Source organism: Lepus europaeus, chromosome 9 (assembly GCF_033115175.1).
Source record: "Lepus europaeus isolate LE1 chromosome 9, mLepTim1.pri, whole genome shotgun sequence".
In the NCBI taxonomy this organism is placed as follows: Eukaryota; Metazoa; Chordata; class Mammalia; order Lagomorpha; family Leporidae; genus Lepus; species Lepus europaeus.
In genome coordinates this window covers 90,603,436-90,625,336 of record NC_084835.1, presented here as the reverse complement: position 1 = coordinate 90,625,336, position 21,901 = coordinate 90,603,436, and the positions used below count along the sequence as shown (strand labels likewise).

The 21,901-nt window shown below is 36.8% G+C and overlaps 1 protein-coding gene across 1 annotated transcript in view; it reads right to left on the bottom strand.

Annotated features, from left to right (window-relative positions):
- PIK3C3 (phosphatidylinositol 3-kinase catalytic subunit type 3) overlaps positions 1–21,901 on the bottom strand; it is a 157,711-nt gene that overhangs the window by 119,187 nt on the left and 16,623 nt on the right. The window contains exons 4-5 of the mRNA XM_062201595.1: positions 21,453–21,582; positions 1,055–1,141 (exon numbers count right to left, since the gene is read on the bottom strand). Coding sequence (XP_062057579.1) covers positions 1,055–1,141; positions 21,453–21,582 — 217 coding nt within the window. The remainder of the gene's footprint in view (positions 1–1,054; positions 1,142–21,452; positions 21,583–21,901) is intronic.

The following is a 21,901-nucleotide window of genomic DNA, read 5'->3' as shown; positions in this document are numbered from 1 at the left end:
ATAATCAATATCCAAACTGAATGTAAATGTTGTTAAACACCACTACAATCATTTTTCAAAAGGACAATCTTTCACTGTAAAATTAAAAGGCTTCTCTCTCCTTCCACCTGCTGAGAACTATTAAAGATTATAAATTAAGTCATTTGTGCCCTATAGTGGTCATTATAAACTAGACTTGGATGCTATTCTCTCCTAATTTGATGAACATAATTGTTACTTCTGCTCTCTAGACACAGAATGTTGGCTAAATATCTGGTATTTTAAATATACTTTTGTTTTATTTGTGCGAAGAGGAGAATGTAAAAGAAAAAGAGAGAAAGACAACTAACTTCCATCCACTGGTTCACTCCCCAAATGGCTGCAATAACCAAGGTTTGGTCAGGTCTAATCCAGCATCCAAAAATTCAATCTTGTCTCCCATGTAGGATGCAGGGACCCAAGTAGTTGGGGTCATTATCTGCTGCCTCCCAGGCACATTAGCAGGAAACTTGATCAGAAATGGAAGCAGGACTGGATTCCAGGCAACCCAATATAGTATAGGTCATATTTTAATTAATACACACCAACCAAATACATGAAGTCAAGAAAAAAAATAAATTGTTTAAATCTTGTAACTTTATTTAGGGTACATAATCCTAGATTTAGTACATAAGAACAGCAACAATAACCAGAAAGAATTTGCTAAAGATGATTGACAGTAACTGAAGATGCTGTAGTGTTCTGATGCAAGATTTATTCAGCATTGCCTCGAACTTGAACAGGAGCTGTCATGAAAGAGTACAAGTGAGGCATCAGGCCTACAGACTTCACTTACGTATTTAGTATTCCCATGATATCTACTATCTACTTCAGATTCAACATTAAAGTAAAACATAAAAAACATAGAAATCTCTTAATTTTCTGCTTATTATCACAGAATTCACAGATGTAAGGGAATTATATCCAATAGTCCCACATTTGTGAGGTACCTGGTGGCATATAATTATCCTAAAAAAGAAAACTGATTTAAAAATGTAGAGAAAATATTTCAAAATAAAAGGGGACTAAAACTCACCTCATTAATCATTTCTATTTCTCTGAACGTCAATCTGTCCAGCCAATCCACTTTCACCATGTGTCCCTGTCGGTGAGCTTTGGTGAGCTGCAGAACAAATATAATGGAGAAATCTTAACATAGTTCTAACAAAAAAGCAAACTTCAAAACGATACCAGTTGAACACCTTTAATCTGAAAATCCAAAATGCTCCAAAATCTGAAATTTGTGAGTACCAAGGTGACACTAGAAGTACAAAATCCCACTCTCAAGTTCATACAATAGGTCGTTGTCTAAACACAGGTACTAAAAATATCTGACTCCAGTTTGCATATGATTGTCAATTACTACTATAATTTGAACTTCATGTCTCCAGGATTGTAAAACCCATGCTTCTCTCATCACTACTTCCTTCTCCCTCTCTGGTGACGACATATTTCTAAGATATATACACTCAACTCATTTCTGTCATTCTCCGAACATCAGTTTCATTTTTATGACATAGTAATTGATCTTCCACTAATTTCCTTTGGGGGAAAACTAGCAAGAGTAATGTGCTAGGGCTTTTTCTGCTTTTCTAAATTATGTATACAAATCAGACATGTTTCGCTAGCCCCAGAATTTATGTTTTTTGCTATATATATATATATATATAATCATATCTTGTTGGCTGCTTCTTATATAGCATATGTCTAGTTTTTTGCTACTTAAATATTAAATATGACCCTTCTCAATCTTAAAAATAACTACTGAAGAATGGTTCCCATGGCAGTAGCAAAACTGGTGAAGCCACAATGGAGGACAAGTTTAAATTATCCCAAAGGCATGCAGATTTGTGTACTGTAATTTGCAATACTGAAAAATTAGATATAAAAATGAAAATGTCCATTATTTGAGAAAACTGCCAATTATGGTGTACACATGTGCACATACACATGCACACACACAAACACTAAAACATACCATAATAAAAAAAAATGAGGTAAATCTACACTCACTGGTAGGGAAAGATGATACTGAAAGCAAAATCATTAAATGAGAGGAACTGTTCACACTATGATGACTATTCACATGTTTGTCTCCTGCAGATTTTGGGACTAACAGCATATGGTTTTGGTATTTCTTTGTTCAAATAGTTTTATAATTTCTGCAGAACTGAACAGGTACTGCTGAAAATTTCTTCTAGTCATTTGTCTTATCTACTTTTCACAATAACAACAGCAACAAAAATCACTCTCCAATTGAGTGGTTTACAACAATATTTATTATTTCTCACAATTTTTTGAATACTCATCTTCTTCAGGGATGTGTGGCTAATATTTTCTATTAGTTTCATTTACAATGCTACCAAAAGACTGTAATCATTTGGTAGACAGAGCTGGAACTTCACTCACTTATTTAACACCTTGGTGATAAAGGGTAGGCTGATCCACTGATCTAGTGGAGCACTTCTCCTCTATCCCCATGTATTCTCAGTGCTGCTCTCACTCCAAGTGGTTTTTCAACATGATCACTTCATCAAAATCTTCCCCAAAAGTACAGAAGCAAAAGCTGTTAAGCTGCTGTACCTGTAACAAACATAGCATTACTTCTGCTGCTTTGTGCCAGTTAAAAAGAATCACAGAGCTAAGATAAATCCAAAGCAGAAGGATGTAAGTATCAGGAGGTATGTTTCATTAAGGACCATCACTGGAAACTAGCTAGCACAGAATGTAAGTATTAGAGAATCCAAGCACTTAATACAATTGATTGTTCAACTGCAAAGGAGAGAGCAGAGTTTAGAGATGGTATAGTCAGTGTCTGGTTGAACTAAAATTAGATTGAGCAATGGCTAAATGATCGGCTTCACTCATCCTCTTTGAAATAATTTCCTTCAACATTGCAATGAACTGATTACACCTGAACCACCAGAATGGCTTTTGGTTCCTCAAACCATAAGCCCTTTTAAGAGTTCAAGGTGAGTAAAATAATTAATAATTATTAACTGAATACAAATTTTTTATTACAAATGTAATAAAATTTTACAAACTATAAAGCACTACAGTTGTAAGCAATTATTTTAATTAGCTCCATACTTATGCCACTTTATTCTTCTAGATGTTGTTAACAATGGAGGTAGGATTTGAGTTGTTTTTACCAGTACAAAGCAGCTTCTGATTACCCTCAGAAGTTGTACAGGTACTGAAGACCAAACATGAACTTTAAAACATAGATAAGTGTGCTGACTTATTATTTTATTACTGGAATAACAATTTATGTTTATTTTCACTTTGTAATATCAATGACCTAGATCTTTCCAAACAGAAAATCTGCATTCTGTTAAACAGCAGGGTAAAAATAGTACAATCTGTTTCAAATTGCTTGTGAAGAAATAATTCTCACTAGGGTGCCTATTTTACGAAGGAGATAGGTCAAGAAAACAGTAAAAGTGTTATTCTCTTTTTAAGGAACACAAGTTTCTATAGAACTTACAAGAATCATTCAGAGTTCAGAAGAGAAGGCCACTGTCACAAAAATAATGGCATAATTATTGAGCCTTAGCTTTTACCAGAATTAAACAGCAAGGGGTTGTAAAGCTATTTAAATAAAAGAATCCCCAAGAATCAAATAACAACATGCCCAGGAAACTTCTGGGAGTACTAATCATGTATTATTAGATTTAACGGAAGGACAGAAATATGTGCTTGAGGACGATGTATCAGAACAGTAGGTATTTAGCAAAAGTACCAAGGACAGCACTGAAAGTAGGCCAACTTGCTGCATTGTATCTGGACCAAGAACATCAGTGAAAAGCATTGCAAAAACACAAAGTGAGCCTTGTAAGCAGAGGGACATCCATGATCTCCACTTCATGGTTCACTGTTCCTCATTCTTACCAACCCTACTAGACTATATATGAAAGGTAGGTAAAACCTAGCACTTACTCATTTGCTGATTGTATTTATTGAAAGGCCTTTGTGTGGAAGGATGATAAACAGGTTGGAAAACAAGTATTTGCAAATGATAGAATTCTGCCTAAGAGCTTTGTGGAATTCAGCAAAAGGAGGCTAGAAAAAAAATATTTCCTACATAATCTTTCCTACATAAATCTGTTACTTAATTGCTGTTATAAGTAACAAAATTCCCTCATGTCCTCTAACCCTTGAAGTAAGTACATCATGTTGCAAAGAAAAGACGTTTCTGCCATGATGGAACTTCAGAGTTTACAGTCAGGTTTGCCATCCCTACTTAAAGAAGTAACTACAAATCAAAATGGTTAAATAAAAGTGATTGGGGCAGAGGGTATCTTGACAAGTGTCTCTCAGACAAATAACAAGCAGAGACTTGGAGGATAAGGGATCTGACCAACAAACAGAAGTACACCTTTCAAGCAGCTTATTTATCATCACATCAGTAAACTTTATCTGCCCAGACTTCAGTGAGTCCAAGATAATAGCCCCAAATAAGTACTTAATAAATCAACTTCTGTGCACATTGGAGGGTGAAGAGACCTATATAAACAGAAGATGCTATGCTGGAAATCAACTCTTTTGGAAATCATCTTTTGTGAGGGTTATCACAACCTAGATTTTTACACCTGAAGCAAAAAGATAGAGGAAAAGATGAGAACTGGAAACCAACATTTACTATTTCAATGCTGTCCAAGAATCTGTGGAGGTACATGGAAAGAGACAGACATATACACTCTGACTTCAAAGAAAACTGAAGAGAAATGATTTGTTTTAAATTTTCCTTGGTCAGTTTTTTCCATATTAATATACTCACTTTACCATTGTAACAGTAATCAATGAATATGCATTGACTCACAGAATCAGATACGTGTACCAAGTTCATAGATGTTATGAAAAGGAGTTGTATTTGCTTATTAAGAGACAGTATGAACAATTAAGGCGTTTAGTATCTAATTTGAAAATAAAATAAATTTACAAGACCAAATATAACTAATGAAATACAGAATTGCAGGATTTCCTCCAAACTTGGATACTATAAGCACCCAACTTTGCACATAATATCTGTCTGTTAACTCAAAACTATGAGTTAAATTCAAGTCAAATAAGTCATATAAAAACCAATGAAAAGGCCAGCGCCGTGCCTTAACAGGCTAATCCTCCGCCTTGTGGCGCTGGCACACCGGGTTCTAGTCCCGGTTGGGGCACCGGATTCTATCCCGGTTGCCCCTCTTCCAGGCCAGCTCTCTGCTATGGCCCGGGAAGGCAGTGGAGGATGGCCCAAGTCCTTGGGCCCTGCACCCGCATGGCAGACCAGGAGAAGCACCTGGCTTCGGATCAGCGCGATGAGCCAGCCGCAGCGGCCATTGGAGGGTAAACCAACGGCAAAAAGGAAGACTTTTCTCTCTGTCTCTCTCTCTCACTATCCACTCTGCCTGTCAAAAAAAAAACAACCAATGAAAAATAATTCTCGGCCAGCGCCGCAGCTCAACAGGCTAATCCTCCACCTGCGGCGCCGGCCCCAGGTTCTAGTCCCGGGCCGGTCGGAGCACCGGATTCTGTCCCGGCTGCCCCTCTTCCAGGCCAGCTCTCTGCTGTGGCCCGGGAGTGCAGTGGAGGATGGCCCAAGTCTTTGGGCCCTGCACCTGCATGGGAGACCAGGAGAAGCACCTGGCTCCTGGCCTCAGATCAGCGCAGTGTGCTGGTCGCAGCAACCATTGGGGTGTGAACCAACGGCAAAGGAAGACCTTTCTCCCTGTCTCTCTCTCTCACTGTCCACTCTGTCAAAAAAAAAAAAAAAAAAAAAAAAAAATCTCACTTTTCATTTCAAATCAAGAAAAAAATATAAAATGGATAATGACTTTATAAAAGCAATGAATTTCTATCAACCACAGAGTATTGCTGAAATATGCACATTCCACCGGCATTCTTGAGTTCCGGCTGCTCTACCAGGCTTCTGGTTTCAGCTATGCCTAGCCACTGGTGTTATGGCCATTTGGGGAGTGAGCCAGAGATGGAAGAGATCTCTCTCTGTGTCTCTTTTCGTAAGTCTGCCGTTGAGGTAAATAAAACAATCTTAAAAAAAAAAAAATCCTCACATTCCACCTTTGACTGGCTAAAGGTTCAGTTCCCAGCTCCTAACTCCAGATATCTGCCAAAGTAAACCCTAGGAGGCAATGAGGCTCCAGTGACTGGCTCCCTGCCACTCACATGGGAGACCTGGACTGCATTCCTGGCTCCTTGCTCAGGTCCAACCCCAGCAGACCTCTGGGGAGTGAACAAGAAGATAGGGGATCTTGCTTTCTCTCTCTCTTCATCAAATTAAAGTTTTTAAAAAATTAAAAACAAACATTCATATACAACACACATGTTTATATATTTGCTGAAAGCATAAAATCCAAGATATTAATAATACCTCTCTCTTGGTAACGAGTTAGGGATGATTTTCATAGTCTTCTTTGTGCTTTAACAATGTTTTATCACTAGAAGATGTATACATCTTTGTAATAGGAAATAACAACAAAAGTTTTTTAAAAGCTAAAGTTATTTTTAAAACAACTGTGGGGAAATCTAAAGGAAAGCCACTAGAGATTAGCACTTTCAAAGATGATGCTTTCCTTTATTATTCATTTAATAATAAAAAACCCATCTGATTAACTTGATCACCTGATATGACAGCCAAGAATAGCATGATTGCTCTCACTCAGATTATTTATTTGAAGGGCCTTTCAACTGGGTCCAACTAAAGAACCACATAAATTAGATACTACCATACCTAATTATGGGCTTAGTAAAGCTTCATATTCAACATTTATAGTTTAGGTACCAAACCTTTCTCATATGAAGAAACTTCAGAAGAGATTTACAAGGTAAAGCTACTTCACTCTCATTCTCCTGCCCACCCCCTAAAAAAAAAGTTAAATAGAAGCTAAATGCTTGAGCCAGATCCATAGGGAAAAAAATTTATAAAACTCACTTTTTCCCACTTTTCCACTTTCACTCGCACTTAAAAAACAAAAACCAATCAGCTCTGTCACCAGACAGAGAAAACATTCAAATTCTTGAATGTTAAAAACTGCTCTTTTGAAACATCTACAATTAGTGATGAATAAAACACTCTGGTACTACTATACAATAACCCAACTTTTTCAGCATGATTATACTTGGTTGCAGTTCTTCATTAACTCATACTTTGTTCCTCTACACTCCCTTGGGTTAAATGCCATAATTTACCTCTTTCAAGTCTAATGCCTCCCTGAACCTAAAACAGAACTGTTATATTAATAAATATTCAAACAGAACAGCATTATTGGTCTGCTAATGTATTTGCATAATACACTCCAGCACTATCAGAGATTTCTATTATTAAATAGTGTAATTCTTCAAAAACCATAAAACAATTAGTCTTTTCTGCCAAATCAGATGTAGACTGTTTAATAATTTATGACAAAATGCAGTTGTATATGAAAATTCACTTAAACTACACAGGTTCAAAAAGGAGTCATATCTGTGTACACGTGTATGTGTTAGAGACTTTGAGCATGTCTACAAATTATTAGCTAGCATAGAATTTTCTCTTACCTCCCTAATTAATGAAGCCTTAACAAAAATTCTTCAATAATATTTTCAAACTTTACACGTAAATCTTATTATTGAGGAAGTGTAGTATTTGCCACATAAATGTTTCATTCAGTTAACTTCTCAAAGATTAATCTAGTCTTAAAAGCAGGCTGCTTTCAATTTTGTGGCAGAAACTATTGCTAATAAGCCAGACAATGAATTTATAGAACATAAATCAATACTCTTAGGGCTCAATCTTAGACTGGCAAAATCTAATTTAGTGTTATCGCTACCAGTTGTTTTAAACAAATTTTAAATTTTTGACATGTTTAGACAACAGTGAGCAAACCAAAGTCACTAATAAAAAAAGATGCTACCACGTAGTATTAGGAATAAATTCACAAGAAATTCTTAAACCCTTCTGTTAAAACATAAAAGAATGGCAACACAGCATGAAATCAAATAAGCTGTATTTATAAAAGACACACATAATTCTTATACAAATATCTGTAGCTAAGGGGTATTTTTGATGATGTCAATAGAGTTGCTGAACAAATTTGATAGTCTTGAATAATTTCAGCAGTTCTCATCCTAATTCCATTGCTTAAGGAAAATAAAACAGGGGCTAGCATTTTGGTGTAGCAGGTGAAGCTGCTGCTTACAACGCCAGCATCCCATATAGGCACCGGTTCGTGTCCCAGCTGTTCCAGTTCTGATCCAGCTCCCTGCTAATGATCCTGGGAAAGCAGTAGAAGATGTCCCAAGTACTTGGGCCCCTACCACCCACATGGGAGACCTGGAAGAAGCTCCTGGCTCCTGGTTTCACCCTAGCCCAGCCCTGGAAGATGCAGCCATCCGGGAAGGAACTAGTGGATGAAAGATCTCTGTCTCTCCCTCTCTCTCTGTAATTCTTTCAAATAAATAAATCTTAAAAAAAAGAAAACAATATGAAACTCTAGTAGTATTCTGTTTTCATTTGTAAAGTAAAAATCTCTTCTCTGTTTTGATCACCACTTTCCTACCACTAATATATACACAATGAAAAAACAGAAGCTGGGGCAGTTATTTGGTACAGTGGATCCCCATATTTCATATCAGATTTCCAGTTCCAATCTTAGCTTCCTTCTACTACACATAGTAGGAGGCAACAGTTGATGGCTCAAGTAACTGGGTCCCTGCCACTCACATGATACACCCAAACTGAATTCTGGGCTCCTAGGTTTGGCCTGAACTAGTCCCACTGTTGTGGGTATTTGGAGAGTGAACCAACAAACGCAAGATCTCTTTCTCTCTGTTTTTCTATCTTTCAAATAAATTGAAATTAAATGAAACATTTTTTAAATAAAAGCTTTTATTTTATTCCTTATAATTAAATAATATTACTAAGGACAACATACATAAATAGAAGTGTTCTTACATTTGCTTGAGAAAACTTTATTTTTCTATATTTACTTTACTATATAAAGTCAATTTTTAAACATTGTTTATTTGAAAGGCAGTTACAGAAAGAGGGGAGATGGACAGAAAGATCTTCCATCCACTGGTTCACTCCCAAAATGGCCACAACAGCCAAAGCCAGAGGCAGGAGCTTCACCAGGCTGACAGGGGCCCAAGTCTTAGGCCATCTTCTGCTGCTTTCCCAGGCATATTAGCAGGGAGCTGTATCAGAAGTGGAACAGCTGGGACTCAAACTAGCACCTATGTGAGATTCCAGTTATCACAGGTGGTAAATTAACTCATGAAGATACAATGCCAGCACCAGTCAATTGTTTTATACTGTGAATAAAATGTAAATGCACCATATAAATTTACAGACAAAATACATTCAGTAACCTAGATGTGGGTTACATGATTATATAGGTGGTAGACAAACATTTCTAAAGTGCTATAACCTAGTCTTATACTGCATATACTGTTCACATTATAACTAACAGAGTTAGTTAATAAGTGAACCAATTGCAGAGTGAAAAACTGAAGACTATCAAGCTACCCCAGCTATAACTAACATACAGTTAAATTACTGAGCCTTAGAAAAAGGACAATTTTTTTACATGAAATGTCTAACCAAATGAAGATATTACTTATAAAGAATACCAACTTCAAAGGAGAAGCCCTAACATACAGAATTAACTAAAAATTATTTAAGAAAGTTAATGATATATTCTGAAAACATTAAATTACAAATTATAATGAGAAGAAAATATGATTACTAGGTCCTTCTAAGTAATTTATTCTATTGCATTAATTTTATCCAAATGTCAGTTTATTCATTAACATTATTTCATACAACTTCATCAAGGCAGAAACTTATTCAGAATCCAAGGAAAATATAATCTACTTGCTATTACCTGCAAGGAAAAAAAAAATAGCTCTGTGGTTAATTTCTCTTTACAGAACAGCTGAAAATAGAAAAATAGTAATAATAATGGCATTATCATGACTCCCATAATTAGCATATAATGGACTCCAACTAACTGAACACATTTTAACACTAAAAAAAAATCCCAAAACACAGAAATAATTGGTTACCCAATAGTCTACTATATGTCAGAGCTATAACTTACAAGTATTGACTGCCACTACCACTCTAGTTACATCTTAATACTATTTAAGTATTATCAGTTTTTTAGTTTTATTAATTTTGAAAGCACAAAATATAAGGTAATTATTTCATTTTTCAAAATGCCTTCTTACAGACTTTCATGTTCTCTATTTCTCTAAAATCTAAATACAAAATACCAGTATATGGGTACAGACTTTAAAATCCATAAACATCATTAGTTTGATAATATATTACAGGATTTGTAAAAAAAATGATGTCCAGCTGATAATATTTCAAATAATATTTCACAAACCAAAACTTTAGCTGATCTTTCGAAGATCTCTTAACTGTCTCTAGCTTCCTGTTAACATCCACAGCAGATAAGCATTAACATTAGTTTTGATTTCAGTTTCAATAATATAGGAGACTAAGATAAACTGAAATTCTTCCCACAACAAACAGCAAAAAATAAAGCAACAGCAAAATGGTATGAAAATTTAGGAAGGCAAGTCTTACTGAAGATAGTATATAATATAAAATTATAACTAAATAAAAGCTTAAGTCAATAGCCACAACAAATAAGACAAACACATCCACCAGAAATACAAATAACAGGATATTAGAAATAAAATAATTTAAAAAATTAAACAAAATGAAAGAATCAAAACACAAAGAAAAGGACAAGATAGTATTACTACTATAGCTATACAATAAACTTTAATATTAGGTGGATCAGAATTTCTCCCGTTTCAAACTCAGGTGATTTTGTAAGCTGGTTCTGCAAAAATTGCTGAGGTCAATATGACCATGATATCTACAGCAGAGAAGGAAAGTAAAAGAAAAATTATAGGCAATTCTCATTTATAAATGCTCATATAGATCCAAATTTTCAGGAGGAAAGTTAGTCAACTGAATCAAGTAATTAGGAAAAAGCAGTCATAGAAATCATGACCAATAAAGACTTACTGCAAGAATAGAGCAACTCAGTACAGAATATATATTAATGCAATCATCAATTGCATTATCAACGTGCTTGAGGGGTCTCCAAAATTAACCACAGGATCAGTGATCCACTAGAACTCACAGGACTCAGAGGCAGTTACAATCACAGGTAAAATTTATGACAGCAACCCAGTAAGGATATACATTTAAGAGGGTTCAGTAACAGAAAAAGAAACAGGTAGAGTCTGGAGAAATCCACACACAGACTTCCAATGCCTTCCCCTCCCAGCCAGGGAAGAGACAATTCAAGCTGCATATTTCTGTAGCAGGAAAAATGGAGCCCAGTAAAACCATTTCAGTCAAGAGATTGGGCTTTTCATTGGATGCTGGTCACACAGGCATTCTCTAACTCAAAACTATCAAAATTCTTGGCTCCCAAAAGAAAGCAGGTGCTCTCTCTAAATCACATTGAACAGTGCAGTCTCGGCACAGGGAAATAATCTACATCAGTTAGAGTTGTCTCAGAAACCATGTTCTCAGACATCATCCAAAAGTCAACCTTCACGTGAGATCTAAAGATAGCAGCCTTGGGTATGCCATGTTAATGCTTTCCTAATCACTAAATCAAAGGAGTCCATAATTTTTGGTAAGATTCAACACTCAGCTATCATGTGAAGTTTTCGTAAAATGAAAGAAATAATTGTACACCAAGAATACCCAACATATTACCAAATGGTTAAATGTAAGAAGCATTCTCATTAAAGTCAAGCCCAAAACAAAAATACCTCTATAGTGATCTTCCTCTATATACACTTTCACTTTGCAGTCAACAGTGTTCCAAAAATATTAAATAAAAAGTCCAAAAATAAACAGAGACCAGATTAACATGACTTTTACTATAGTATACTATCATAATTATTGCATTTTATGACTAGTTATTGTTAATATCTTACTAAACAAATTTATAAACTTTTTCATAAAAATGTATGTATATATATATGAAAAGACATAGTACAGAGGACTTGGTACTATCTATAGCTTCAGGCATCCACTGAGATCTTGGAATGTATCCCTTGTAGATAAGGAAGGACTATTGTACTACTGCTTCCATTAAACAATGATCTAGAATTTATTGTTCCTATTAAACATCATGCCTGTTGATAGCAAAAGGTGTTGTCAAGAGAATAAACAAACTAACTCAACACAGGGATAATATGCAGCAGTTTTAAATGAAAGCACTTATTCCACACAGATTAACAAGGACAAATATCAAAAACATTATTAGGTTAAAAATTGTAAAATGAAAGAATGAGCAAAATCTTTGTGATGTTTTCATCTTTTTAGAACAGATGTGAAACAAGGTAAAATATTATTATTTTTTTGGACAGGCAGAGTTAGACAGTGAGAGAAAGAGAGACACAAAGAAAGATCTTCCTTTTCCGTTGGTTCACCCCACAAATGGCCGCGATGGCTGGGGCACTGCAGCTGGCGCACTGCACCGATCTGAAGCCAGGAGCCAGGTGCCTCCCCTTGGTCTCCCATGCGGGTGCAGGGACCAAACACTTGGGCCATCCTCTACTGCCTTCCCAGGCCACAGCAGAGAGCTGGACTGGAAGAGGAGCAACCAGGACAGAACCCGGGAAGCTGGCATCGCAGGCGGAGGATTAGCCTAGTGAGCCACAGCACCAGCCTAAAATGTTAACATATGTTCAACTCTGACAGTGAATGCAAGGATGTCCAGTACCTCTGTGAAGTTTTGTTTGTATTCTATAATAAAATCAAAATTATAAATACAAAAAGATATAATTTTAAAACCCACGCATTTAACATGCCAGGACTAGAAAAAACAGAATAAAACTGATAATCAATGAATGTCTTATTACCTCTTCTCAACAATCTTGGGATTCAATTACTATTTAATCAAATTACTTGGTTTAACCAAGCCGAAGAACACCATTTTTGATAAATGAGATAGAATTTGGAACTGGCACTGTGGTATAGTGGGTAAAGCTGCCACCTTCAACACCATGTTCCTATATGGGCACCGGTTCTACTTCAATCCAGCTCCCTGCTAATGCACCTGGGAAAGCAGCAGAAGATGGCCCAAGTGTTTGGGGTTTTCCACACACACATGGGAGATCTGGGAGGAAGTTCCTGGCTTCAGCCTGGCTTATCCCTGGCCACTGTATCTATCCATCTAAGGAGTGAACCAGTGGATGGAAAGTTCTGACTTTCAAATAAATAAATCTTAATAAAGAAGACAGAACTCAACTAAATCAATTAACTTGTTCCTACAGACCCACTTCTTCCATGACATTTTTGTGCATTCAAAACAAAGGAAAAATATAACATCCTATTATTCAGAGGGATTTTTTTCTTTGAAATTTCAGACAATTCTACCTATAGTCATCTTGTCATAAGCCCTTCTTAAGCCCAGGTCAAATTACGCTTTGAGAATCACTGTTTCATTTCCATTGTCTTAATTTTCAGATTCTCAAACCAATGCAATGTCTTAACTTTCTCCAAACTGTAACGTGGCTCATTAGTCTACTCCTTCACAGTAACTGCAATCCCAATTATAAGGTGATACCTTGTTTTTCCAAAGTTTCTATTATTCTCTTTCCACCAACCAGTTCTTTCACAGAAGTTATAATTAACCTAAATTAGCAGTGTCTCTTTTCCCTAATCTTTTAAAATATGATCCTTTGATCAAGTAAATTATTTGAGAAAAGCCTGAATTGAATAAAGGAGATTTTATTATCATTACTGTCACTACTTTCTCATTATACCATCTTTTGTGAGTATTCAAAAAACTATCAGCTGTGTCCTCTCCATTTGTGACACATGGCTACTGTGTTAGACTTTAGATGAGTAACTCTTTAAATTGATCAGTATAACTAATTCTCAAGAAACTATTTCTGGATGAAATAAAAACAAAAACAAATCCAGTTGTGTTCCATTAAACCAGAGTTCCAGACCCTGGACTCACAGCAATTCCAAGCAGGCACCCTTGTGTCTGAAACACCACATCTTCACCGCTGCAATGCTCACCTCCCTCTATACTCTACCCAACGTTCCCTAATGTATCTGTGTCTCACTGAATACAAGCATTTTTCATCTGCTCGTTACTTTCTCTTTGCCTCCTCTTAATCAAATTGACAGAAACTAAAGCACATTCCAAAGGCATCAAGCAGAGCTACTAAAATGAAAAGGAGAAGGTGGAGAAGCATGCTTTTGCACTAACCTTTCATGTCTAAAGACATGGATTCAGATATAAATCAAACACTAAAGCTTGGTAGTCACATCCAAAACCCCAGGTGGATACACATCCTAGTCATAAAACTTTTACAATATGACAAGCTGAAAAGTGGAGGATATGGGAACAATGGGCAACTTTGTTCAAGTAAGGCTCACAATCATTATTAAAATGCTAAGTCATGGACAAGGAAAGTTTAATAAATGTCGCAGAATATGGCCTTTTATTATTTTCACAAGTCATAAACAAAGACACTATACTTGTAAAAATTAGGAAAATTTAGAAATGTGAATGAGGAAGATGGAAGAGGAAATACTATACCACATTTATTTCTTCCTGTTCCCTATCACAACTCTAAGAAATCCATGTTAAAAAAAAAAAGACATAAACTGAGAACTATTCATTGTTCCTCAAAGGAAAATTAGGTATGTTCATAATGATATAAAATCATTACAGACGTTAATTCCACTTCATATATTCTGAAAAGATTTGGCTTATAGAAAATGTTAAACTTGGAAAGCTAGCTTTTAAACTTTAGTTATTCATACTGCAGTTAGAATTCGAATTTCATAGCTGAGCAATAAATCAGAATAAAGAGTATTAAATTCAGCTTGCAGTTGAAGTTTTTTGCTTAATAATTATCTAACACCATCTTTTCACAGGCCATTTCAATAGTTAATCTTCATTTCACAGTTCTCTTGTCCCATTATCCCTAGGCAACCAAGACAGAATCAGTTCTATAACTGAATAAACTTTCTTACATTGCACTTTGAAAATTGTCACTATGCTATTTACTTAGGCTCATGGGTACAATGTATACTAACCATGCTTTGCTATTATTAGGATTTATGTACACCTTTTTAGTCTCAAGCCAATTGCCTTCTCAATAATTATATACAGTCATAGTAAACTCATTGGCTGGAAAAAGTAAAACAAGAAATAAACCATTCAGTTCTAAACACTTAAACCTCATCTATTTTCAATTCTTTTCTAAAAATATTCAATTCTTTTCTAAAAATGGCAGTATGAGAAATATAAGCATTACATGTACAATCTCTGTCCCTTCTGCAAGAAAATGCAAACATGGAGTATACAAATTCATTTCCAGTTTTTAAGACTATATCAAAGATAATTTCAAATGTTTTGAGGAACCGACTGACAATCTAACTGAACAACTATTTTTAGTCTATAACTACAAAATGAAAAAAGAGAGAATGTGCTATTGCAACACAATTTTAAGAACAACCTATCGAAGTACAGTTTTAAGTTGAAAACATAAGTATTACTTCAGAGCTGACACTACAGCACAGTAGGTAAAGCCGCCATCTGTGGTGCTGGTATCCCACGTGGGCACCATTCAAGTCTCAGTTCCTCCATTTTCTTTTAAGATTTATTTATTTATTTGAAAGTCAGAGTTACACAGAGAGAGAAGGAGAGGCAGAGAAAGAATCTTCCATCCTATGGTTCACTCCCTAATTGGCCGCAACAGCAAGCGCTGCACCAATCTGAAAACAGGAGCCAGGAACCAAGGGTACAGGGGCCAAGGGCTTGGGCCATCTTCTATTGCTTTCCCAGGCCATACCAGAGAGCTGGATCGGGAGTAGAGCAGCCAGGACTCGAACTGGCACTCATATGGGATGCCAGCACTGCAGGTGGCGGCTTCAACCACTACGCTACAGCACCAGCCCCGGTTCCTCCACTTTCAATCTGGCTCCATGTAATGCACCTGGGAAAGCAGCTTAGGATGGCCAAGTGCTTGGGCTCCTGCATCCATGTGGGAAGCCAGGAAGACACTCCTGGCTCCTGGCTAGTCTGGCTCAAAACTGGCCACTGCAGCCTTTTTGGGGGATGAACCAGCAGATAGAAGATCTCTCTGCTTCTCTCTGTATCTGTAACTCTGCCTTTCTGCTTTTCAAACAAATAAATAAAATTTTTAAAAAGGGGAACATAATTATCAAAGTGTATTCTCTCTGATAAGACCATAACAATTATCAAAATACACATTTTCTCTGGAATAAGGCAAGGCCAATGACTCATGCTTTGGGTGAGGAGAGTTGTTTTTCAGGAAGCCTCTCAAACATGTAAGCCAAGAGGCATGCACTAAGCAACAATAACAACAAAAACCGCATACAGCCAATCATTCAGATTCTTCAAGCCCTGTGTAGGCAGGCACACTGGAGGAAAAAAGGAATCAAAACACACCAACAACTAAAAGTTGATAAGCACAGTTTTATTCTCTAATAAGATGAAAACCATAACCCTAGGTAGACAAATAATCCCTACGACTTGCTATGTCAGTACTTTTAGAATCATAAAATATGAAAACATAAACAGGATCTTAGAAATATCCATTCTAAACACCTGATTTTATAGGTTCAAAAATTAATTTTCCCTGAGTTGGCAAGACAGCTAAAACTCTGACTCACAGTAAAGTGTTTTTCCCACTGTAAAATATTTCAAGTGCCCAAGCTTCCAATTTCATCAAATTTATCATTTCTAAAACACATTTCTCTTCAGTAGCAACAGGGATAAAGCAGGCTCTAAACCTCAAACAGCATGACCAACTGCTGAACCAAGAAGGGTAGATCAGTCCAAAGTACCAAGAAATCAAAAGAGCATCCTTCAAAGAGGGAGCAGCTCCTTTACAATGCTACAAACAGTATGGATTTTTCCCTGTAAGAAAAAATCATTACTGGTTTTGATGGTTTCTATTGGTCTTTGGAGAACATAAGTTAACACTGACACAAGCTGTCACAGCATAGCAAGATCTGAAGTCACCACTTCATTCAGAAGTTAAAAGTATATTTCTATTAGGGGTAAAAGAATATGGAAAAACCCTAGGTTCCAGTTAACAAAGACTTCAACATGCTTTCACTTATTAATTTTTATTCCCATTTTAAAGATTTATGACAGCAGATTGACCTGAAAACTGTTAACCATTCTGAATAATACAGACAGCATATAATTTTAATAACTATCTCTTGAAAAAATAAGACCCAATTTGCCATTTGCTAACAGAAGGAATTTAGATTGTTGACAATGATCGTTACCAACAAAAAAATACTGAGAAGGCTTCTTCCTAAAACTTCGGTTAGCTCTGCATATGCTTAGTAATCATTTATGGAACCTAATGTGCACAGACAACTAAAGGAATAAATATACAATCATTCAACTCTCAAGAAGTAACTGTTTCAATTATAAAAGAACAGATCATTATCAAAACACATCTTTTTTCCTAATAAAAACTCAAAAAACCAAAAATGAGAAATATATAAGTCAGTCCTTAGTAACATCAGGGGATTAATTACAGGATCCTTATTTTCATCTCCCGTCACTCCCCTTGGATAACAAAATTCACAGATGCTCAAATTATCTATATAAAATCACATGGAACTTGCATATATCCTTACACACATCCTCTTATGTATGTTAAATCATCTCGATTATTTATAATACCTAATACAACATAAAAGCTATGCAAGTTGTTATACGCAGAGGGAAAAGTCTGCACATGCGCAGTAGAGATGCAATTTTTTTTCGACAAATATTTTCAATACAACACTGGTTGAAAAGGAGGATGTAGAAACCACAGATGTAGAGAGTAAATTGTATAAGACTGTCCTACATGTAAAAGCCAGAATGCTAATTCAAACAAATCCCGAATATTATACTAAATACACTGTTTAAAAATGTCATCATTGAGGCAAGTGCTGTGGTATGGCAAGGAAAACTGCTGCCTGCAATGCCAGCATCACATATGGGCTGGAGACTGAGCTGATCCACTTCCGATCCAGTTCCCTGCTAACAGCCTGAGAAACCTGCGAAGATGGCCCATGTACTTTGGCCCCTGCCACCCATGTGGGAGACCTGGAAGAAGCTCCAGGCTCCTGGCTTCAGCCTGGCCCAGTGCTGGCCATTGTAGCCAACTGGGGAGTGAACCAGAAGATAGGAGATCCGTCTGTCTCTCCCTCTCTCTCTACTTTTCAAATAAATACAGTAAATAAATCTTTTAAAAAACAAAAAGTCATCATTGTTAAGAAAAACGATTTTTAGCTTTCCTTCAAAAATAAGCATGGAAGAAATTATGAACAGGTGAACAGGAGCCTATCTTGTTTAATACAAAAATAAACTGGATATACAATGCACTATACAGCTTTGCATTTTTTGATATCTTCAGATTCAGAATTTCACCCATTTTATAAATTATGCTGTTCTCAAGATAATTTAAGAACATTTCCTTCTTCAATACATGCTAACATACCTCTTGCATTTGAGATTTAACCTTTAACATATTACTAGTGTGAGTTCATTCTTAGAAAATTTCTATTAACCACTCAAGATTTAACAAAAGTCACTGAGAGTAGCACAAACAAAAGTTCATTGCTAATATCAACTCTTATGAGAAGGGGGAGCAAAATAAAAGATTGAGAACTTTTCTGTATCCGTTAGATTAATACAAAGGAAAGTCTCAGAATGAGTAGCTGAATTCAATATTAAATTTTATTTATTTAATTATAGAAGGGGGAGGTTGACAACAGTATATTGGCCAATATTCTTGTCAGGTACTCATGGCATCATCTTTCCTTAAATACAAAAGGACACAAAATAAATTTGACAACAAACATCTGTATGGGTAACCAATGCAAGTACTAATTTTTTATTATTAAGATTTCTTCCACATGTAGTAGGAGCAAAAAGCTGTTAAATGGCATCAAAGCCTTCTCCTGACATTAAAGATTCACCCATACTAGTAAGACTGTAAAAGAAAAACACACGTAAGAATTAAAGATACTTGGGGTGGACATTTGACTAGGGGTTATAACACCCCCAACCCAAAACAGTTTGGGTGGGTTTGTCATCTGCCTCTGTCTCCTGACTACAGCTTCCTACAGATGAAGACCCTGGAAGGTAGTAATGATGGCTAAAGAAATTGGGTTTCTGCTACCCATGTCGGAGATTTGGATTGAGTTTCCATGTTCCTGATTCAGCCTTGGCACAGACCCAGCCATCTCTGGCACCTGGGGAGTGAACAAGCAAATGGGAGTTCTCTGTCTCTGAGCTCTGTTTCTCTCTCCCTTTCCCTTTTTCTCTGTGTGTCTGTCTCTCAAAACAACTTTAAAAAAATTAAAAGAAAAAAAAGAAAGTCTCTAAACAAAAGAACTGCAAAATGACCATTTTTCTTTAAAGATTTATTTATTTGAAAGGTAGACTTAGAGAGAGAGAGAGATCTTCCATCTACTGGTTCACTTCCTAAATAGTTGCAAAGGTCAGGGATGGGCCAGGGCTAGGCCAGGAGCCAAGAGCTTCATCCAGATCTCCCACATGGTGTTAGAGGCCCAAGGATCCAGGCACATTAGCAGTGAACTGGATCAGAATTGAAGTGGGTGGGATTCAAAGCAGAGCCTATATGGAATGCCAGGGCTGCAGGCAGTGGCTAAAATATTGTGCCACAGCACTGACTCAAAGGACCTTTAAAGAGTACCTAGTGGTGCTTTGTGAAAGGGCATTCATAAAGTAAGTTATACTGTGATAATTTAAGCTCGGAATTGAGCTTAGTTTGTATAACTCTAAATGAAAAGTCTATATTAAAACACTTTTGAAAGAAAAAAGAAAAGATAATAACTCAGCCTGCTTACAGAAAGAGGGTGAAGGCAATTTAGTCAACTATATATCGAGTCTTTATTTCAAAAAAAACATTAAGTATTTCTAGCATACAGCACTTATATCTCTAAGGCTATGCCATCAAAAAAGGTAGGCAATGATTTGAAATATCGTTAAAAGACCCCCATTTTCCTATCTGATGGAACTACAGAAAAAAAAGGCAACATATTGTGTGATCCAATTTATAAAAAAAAATGTCTAGTATAGGCAAAGAAAATAGATTTGCAGCTGCCAGGAGCTGAAGGGAGGAAATGGGGAGTAACTGCTAATAGGTACAAGTTTTTTCCCAGGGGTGATGAAAACATTCTAAATTTAAAAAAATATATATATATTTATTTATTTGAAAGGAAGAGTTCCAGAGAGGCAGAGGCAGAGAGAGAGAAGTCTTCCATCAGCTGGTTCACTTCCCAAATGGCAGCAAAGGCGGAAGCCGGGAACAATCTGAAGCCAGGAGCCAGGCACTTCCTCCAGGTCTCCCACACTAGTGCAGGGGCCCAAGCACTTGGGCCGTCTTGTACTGCTTTCCCAGGCCATAGCAGAGAGCTGGATCAGAAGTGGAGCAGCCAGGTCTCAAACCACCACCAATATGGGATGCCAGCACTTCAGGCGGCAGCTTTACCCACTACACCACACCACCAGCCCCAAACATTCTAAATTTAAATAATCATGATGATTATACAACTCCGTGAATTTCCTGAACAATAGTGTAGTTTCCAATGGTAAATCTTATGGTATGTGAACTATATTTCAATAAAACTGGTATTAAAAAGTTAAACAAATATGAAAGATTTCACAGTGTCATGATATACTACAATAGACATCATTCAGGCGGCCAGTGTTGGGTGCAGTGTATTAAGCCACAGCCTGCAATGCCCACAACCCATATGGGCACTGGCTTGAGCCCCAGCTGATCTATTTCTGATCTATCTCCTGCTAATGTGCCCAGGAAAGCAGCAGAGAATGGCCCAAGTGCTTAAACCCCTGTATCCATGTGGGAGACCAAGATGGGGCTCCTGGCTCCTGGCTTCAGCCTGGCCCAGCCCTGGCTATTGCAGCCATTTGTGGAGTGAACCAGAGAATGGAAGATCTCTTTCTATCTCTCCCTCTCTCTGTAACTATACTTTTCAGTGTTATGGCTTAGCAGGTAAAGTTGTCACCTGCAACACTGGTATCCCATATGGGTGCCAGTTTGAGTCCTGGAGGCTCCGCTTCTGATCCAACTCCCTGCTGGTGTGCCTGGGAAAGCAGCAGAAGATGGCCCAGGTCCTTGGGCCCCTGCTACCCACCTGGAAGACCTGGAAGACCTGGAAGAAGCTCCTAGCTACTGGCTTCGCATCATCCCAGCCCCAGTCATTGCGGCAGTTTGGGGCATGAACCAGCAATGGAAGATCTCTCTCTCTTTCTATCTCTCTGTCTTTCAAATAAACAAATAAATCTTAAAAAAAAAAAAAAAAAAAAAAAAAAGACATCATTCAGAATAGTCCACCTGTTCAAAAGTCACACCTTTACCTTGGCAAGGCGGCTCATCTGATCTTCTGACAGAGTACTGCTTGTTCTGCCGGGAGTTTTTGTGGGCTCTGATCCATCTGCTTCCACATTGGGCCAGACTTTCAAGTCATGCATTCCTTGGCGAAACATACTATAGGAAAAGAGAATGTTCAGGGTAGACAGGAAATTTTAGATTCCTACAAACAAAGAGAATGCTACAAAAGCAAATGGATGTCTCTATTGCCAAGCTGTAAGTCCCTGGTGGATTGTACAGATATTATTAACTCAGCAACTAAAATCCAGGTAACACTTTCTCACATGACATTCATTTCTTCTCTGAAAAGTTAGAACTATTACAGAGAAATATATAGAGTAAAGGAAAAGAAGAACTGGTATTGTAGCACACACAATATTTCATCGGACACCTTAGGAATCAAAGACAAAATTCTCACCAATGGAATAACGTCACA